The 5,560-nt window shown below is 52.7% G+C and overlaps 1 protein-coding gene across 1 annotated transcript; it reads left to right on the top strand.

Annotated features, from left to right (window-relative positions):
• Positions 1 to 909: 909 nt before the first annotated feature.
• LOC123097701 (serine/arginine repetitive matrix protein 2) lies at positions 910 to 2,530 on the top strand. Its single transcript, XM_044519512.1, has one exon. It carries the CDS (start codon positions 1,067 to 1,069, stop codon positions 2,129 to 2,131), a length of 1,065 nt encoding a protein of 354 aa, XP_044375447.1. The 5' UTR covers positions 910 to 1,066; the 3' UTR covers positions 2,132 to 2,530.
• The last annotated feature ends 3,030 nt before the right edge of the window (positions 2,531 to 5,560 follow it).

Below are 5,560 nucleotides of genomic sequence, written 5' to 3'. Positions count from 1 at the left end.
CTTAGTCCAGGACTCCCTCGCACGGGACTGGCATGTGAATGCTGCCATGGGTGATACTTCAAGCCCCATGAATCTCGCCGCGCATGCTGATCTTGCGAACAGAGCAACCCTAGCAAGCAAGCGCAGAACCTCATGCTTATGTATAGTGGAGTAGTTTTCTTTTTCTCTCCATCAAAACAATCATTTAAATTGTGTAAAAAATGACGTCAAAAAATCTGACGCAAAAAATTCTGAGAAACGTTAACATTCAGCAAAAAATCGTTTCGATCGTTTTGTGGATGCCAAGTTTAGTTGGCGAGCATGAAAAATCCGACTTAGTTCATTTTTCTTTCAGAAAATTGCCGTACTTGCAAACTAAATTTGCCACCATCGGGTTAATATAAATTGCCATGAAAAATGTCAAATTGCATTCCTAAGAATTTGACGTCAAATTTTAATGTTTTCATATCTTTTTTACAAAAAACATACAAAGGAAAAAACTATAAAATTACCAATCGTAGAAATTAAACTAGACCCATAGCAAGAAATTATATACTCCCTCCGACTCAAAATAAGTGACTCAATTTTATACTCCCTCCATTCCAAAATATAGTGCGTCCGCGCTTCCCGAGGTCGAACTTTGACCATAAATTTAACGATTGAGACCGACTGCGGCGGGTGAAAAAATTACATAATTAAAAACTTCTTTCAAATACGAATTCACTGATATAATTTTTGCTCCCGCCGCAATCGGTCTTGGTAGTTAAATTTACGGTCAAAGTTAAAGCACGGAGATAGAGGAAGCACTACATTGTGGAATGGAGGGAGTACTAACTTTAGTGGAGACGGAGGGAGTAAAATTTATTCTAAAATCATTTGTGTCACGAACGGGAGTAAACCCGATCCAAGCAGATCAATCTGCCGACCCCTCGCCCCCATCCATCGCCGTCTCCAGCTATCGTGCTATGGCTCCCGGACGGACAGTTAACAGCGCGGCAGTCCCTCCATTTATAACCTCTCATCCCATCTCCCTCCATATTCCCAGATACCACTATCCGCGACTCAAAGCGAACTACTAGGACGAGCCATGGACGACGACATCGACAGCTCCTGCTCCACCCCTTTCGCCAGCGCGCCGTCCAGCCCCGGCCGTTCCCCTGCCATCTTCGGCGGCGGCGGCGGCGGCTATTTTTTCAGTGCACCGGCCAGCCCCATCCACCACCTGCTGTTCTCGTCTTCCTCGGCTGCCGCTGGTGCCCCTAATGGCGGCGGGTACGGCGGACTAGGTGACGCGGAGTTCGAGTTCGGCGGCCCTGGCGAGCACATGATCTCTGCTGACGAGCTCTTCCAGAACGGCCAGATCCGGCCGCTCACCCTGTCCCCGCTCCCGGATCTCGACCCCGACAGCGACGAAGATGGCAGCGAACGGCGCCACGGCCCCGCGCGCGGCCGCGAGCCCACGTTCCGGAGCGGCTCCGTGCACCGCCGCGCCCGGTCGATGTCCCCGATGCGCAGCCCGTCCCCGCGGCTCAAGCTGCTCGGTGCGCTCGTCCCCGCGCCGGATCTTGGCTCCGTGTCCCTCTCGACCGGGGCGCAGGAGGCCCCGCCGCCGGTCACCGCCTCGTCGCGCTCCTCGTCGTCCTCGTCGACCTCCTCCTCCTCGTCCTCGTCGTCCGCCCGCGGGTCCCGGCGGTGGGTGATCCTCAAGGACATGCTCCTCCACCGCAGCAAAAGCGAGCCCGGCAGCGCCCATGCGCACGAAGCCCCTGCGGCCGCCGCCAAGCCGGAGAAGGCATGGCAGTTCTCGCCTTCGTGGGCGTCGAGGGACAAGGTCATCGCGAAGCTGCGCGGGGCGAGGCCGTCACCGCAATCGGAGACGGGAGCGGCGGCCAGTGGTGGCGTCGGTGAGGGCGACGAATCCCGGACGACGCGGGGTCAGGGCAGGTCCAAGGGTCGGCGGCGCTCAACGACGGTGGCGGCCGCGCACGAGAGGCTTTACGCGGCGCCGAACAGGGCGCAAGCGGAGGAGATGCGGCGGCGGACGTTCCTGCCGTACCGGCAGGGCGTGCTCGGCTGCCTCGGCTTCAGCTCCCGCGGCTACGGCGCGCTCCGCGGGTTCTCCAAAACCCTCAGCCCCGTCTTCTCTCGGTAAAAGTAAAAGCACTCCAGAAATCCCCCAAAATATGGAAAAGCAGAGAGCAAAACAAGAGCTTAATAATGGCCATTGCTACTGTTGCCGGTTAATTAACAAAATTAGTATTAGTAATATTCGGTCTTTTCTGTAATACTATGCGAGTATTGTCTTTTGTAAGTTGTTGCGTGTGTGTATAGAGTCAGTGAGCGTGAAAAATCCACAAGTTCGTTCGGAGGTTGTTGTCAGAAGTCACATCAACTCGTCCATCAGCAGGGTGGAGTTGGATAAATTTGGCGCGAACGCAAAAAATACCGCTACATTATGCTATTTTTGTGTGCCCATGTCTTTCGTTCAAGTATATAATTGTACACGCATGTTCCCGCGAACAACGAATTTGCACACGAGTTGTTACTCCCCTGGCTATGTTTGCACCTAACAGACTTCATCTAGACCGAAACCGTGACGAGCATATCCAGCTGGTAATACATATGGGTAACTTTTGATCAGAGGTCCTCTGACCCAGCATATGACTTTGTTTCTTGGAAATGGCGCGAGGCGCCAGATTTGCTTTGGGCGAGAGAGCCGTGTGGTTTCTGCAAAGCGGCAGCCCCGTCTTTGCTTGCACCTCCTTTACGCCGCTCGCCCTCTTTTCCGAATCAGTACCAAACAAAAAGATAGCACACGTACACCGATTGTTTATAAAATCTCAAGATCCACAGCTAGCCACGAGCGAAGGAGCAGCCTTGCACGATCTCCCGCCTCGAGACTCCCCATGGGATGAGGTGGCGTTGCCGTGGTCGACAAGCACATGGCTGGTTGTGGTTGGGACGGAGTGGATCAGTAGCAGTGGGCATGTAGGAGTACGTACCCCTGAGTGGTGTTTGGCAGGGCGTACTGGTCGGTAGGGCCGTCCGGAAATAAATGATGGATGGATGGATGGGCGCACATGGGAGGAGGGGGGCCAAGCGCTGGCACGTGCCGTGTCGGGCAGATGGCCGAGTAGCCTCCGTCGACCTCCTCCTTCCCGCGGCCGCCGCATCATTTGGGGCGTTTCCAGATCCAGAAGAGAACGCGCGTGCTGACAAACGACAGCGTACGGGACACCTCGCCCACCGCCTCGGCTGGTCACTGACATGCGAGCACCACTAATTTCAAAAAAAAAAGACATGCGAGCACCACTGACTTAACCGTAATACATCACTTGTATCCTGCCACTCCCAGTCGCCATCAGCGTGCATTCCGGTACGTACGTGCGAGCTAGCCTAGCTATACATCCTTCGCGCCGATCGGGATCTTAACAGCCGATGCATGATTACGGGTTTACAGGAGTGCATATAGCATCTCTTAATTATATACTGATAGTGCCACTATTTTGGGCGTAGGATGGTCCTTTGGAAAAAGGCTTTTCATGATTAGTCCTAGGAAACTATAGGTTAGGAATGCCTTAGCTACTGACCTAGTATTATACTCTATATACTGTATTACGATTCAACTTTTCTATGGGAGTACCGTTGCTTCCGCAATTGACACTAGATAGCTGTCATGACACTAGAATATTCTATAAGGGTCATTGACCGGGTTAACTAGCCTCATTATATATACACAGCCATACAGGGTAGACATCAGGCACATTCTCATGCAGCAGGGTAGCACGTAGCATTCTAACAAATAGTTAGGCTTTGTCATGATACAACTCATACAATGCACCCACATGGCACCACACACACACACACACACACCAAACTAAAGCCGAAACGTACGCCGCCAGTGCACTGAGCGGCTTGGTGATGAGCTCTTTGGGTGATCTGATCAACGCGCCAACGGACAAATCCCACGATATGTGGCACATAGTCCCGGCCGGTGAGCAATCCAACTCCTCCACCAGCCGATGGCCCCCTAATAATTCCTCTGATACATTCTCTTCTCAAGACACACGTCGTCCATCCTTCACGGTATAACCGTGGGTGTAGTGCAAGTTCAAAGGTACAGTAATAAAAGGTGGCCATGGATTAATCAGAGGCGCAGGTAGCACATGCAAACGCATCATCACGTCCCCGCAGCTGACAAGCTCGGCTCGTAGCCACGCAGCTGCTGCTACGTTGGTCCCAACTCTCTCTCGTACGCACGCACAGTTATTTGGGGCCATTGCATTGCATGCGAATAGTACCTCCGTGCATCCAGGTTGCTAGATCGATCGATCGCAAAATAATTGCACAGCGGGAGGGGAGCTGACACACACATGGATGAACGGATGCCACGGAGGAGAAAAGGTGGCATCCTGCAATGCTAATTTAGCGACGTAAACGGATCGACATACGCTGGTGAATATAGTTCGTTGAGTAGGGCCATAGTTGATGGATCGGCCGATGAACCGCGTGTAATTATACCAGGGCACCGCCCACCGGCAACAGTGACGGACAGATCTCTGCTTGCCAAGCAGCAAAAGTCTTAGGAATCTGACTGGAAGTCTGATTCAGACAGGGCGTTCAATTATAAATTTAGTTTAGTTGCAATCTTCGAAGCTTACGAGCTGGCCACACGTAGGGAACTCGGGACGGACCGGCCTATATTTTACCGGTCGTACAGGGGCAGCCCCTACAGTCGCGGACACCGACCGGGCAACGAACGCGGCATCAGTACCGTTCCAGGTACAGTGCGCGCGACGGGCGCGGAGGATGGATGATCCGACACTGGCGACCTGCGTGCACTGTCTCCCGAGTGAGACCCGACGGAATGGGACGAACGTGTCCGGCCGCTGCTAGAGCCGTCGTGGTGTTCAGAGGGGAGATGGCCATCCTGGTTTTTTGGCTCTGCCGTTACTCCATCCGTGCTTCTGCTAAGAACTCCCTGTAACGCTGTTGCGGAGCACGGGCCGAGGGCTGCTTGCCCATGCTGGTTTGTTCTCTCGGTGGCCGATTTTCATGTTTTGTCTTTTTCAAAAAGGTTTTGACCCCGGTTTGATAGTACTAGCAAAACATGCCCGTGGGTTGCAACGGGAGAAAAAGTGTCCTTGCACCGTCCTACTTGAATGCAACATGTAAGCATGTTTATGATCGGAGCAAACACGGTTGCGATGAATCAGGCGACAATGCGGTTCGAACATAGTGCCGGCATGGATGAGCGCAGAGTTGAGGTGTTGAAAACGGCATCGCAAAGACGTCCACAACCGTTCGTGATGTTGATCTCTATCTCTGGTGTTGGAGTGAATGAGCGTGGAGCCCGGACGGAAGTTGAAACAGGGCATGTCTTCGGTTGGCATGAACAGTGTAGCATCCGGACTGTCTCATCTGGTGACAGAGAGTTGCACGCCAAATTCTACAGAAAGCATATATCAGGTGCATATTTTTTTAGAAGATAGAGCGGAGAGGACGAAAAAATGATACAAATTTCACGTATCAAGCCGGTGTTGTGGGGTTTTGTGGGCAGCTTAGAGATCGCCGGCTTTGC

This window comes from Triticum aestivum, chromosome 4D (genome assembly GCF_018294505.1).
Source record: "Triticum aestivum cultivar Chinese Spring chromosome 4D, IWGSC CS RefSeq v2.1, whole genome shotgun sequence".
In the NCBI taxonomy this organism is placed as follows: Eukaryota; Viridiplantae; Streptophyta; class Magnoliopsida; order Poales; family Poaceae; genus Triticum; species Triticum aestivum.
This window is presented reverse-complemented; position numbering and strand designations above follow the sequence as displayed.

Coding starts and splice junctions, on each gene's coding strand:
- LOC123097701 (XM_044519512.1), top strand. CDS start 1,067: ATGGACGACGACATCGACAGCTCCTGCTCCACCCCTTTCGCCAGCGCG.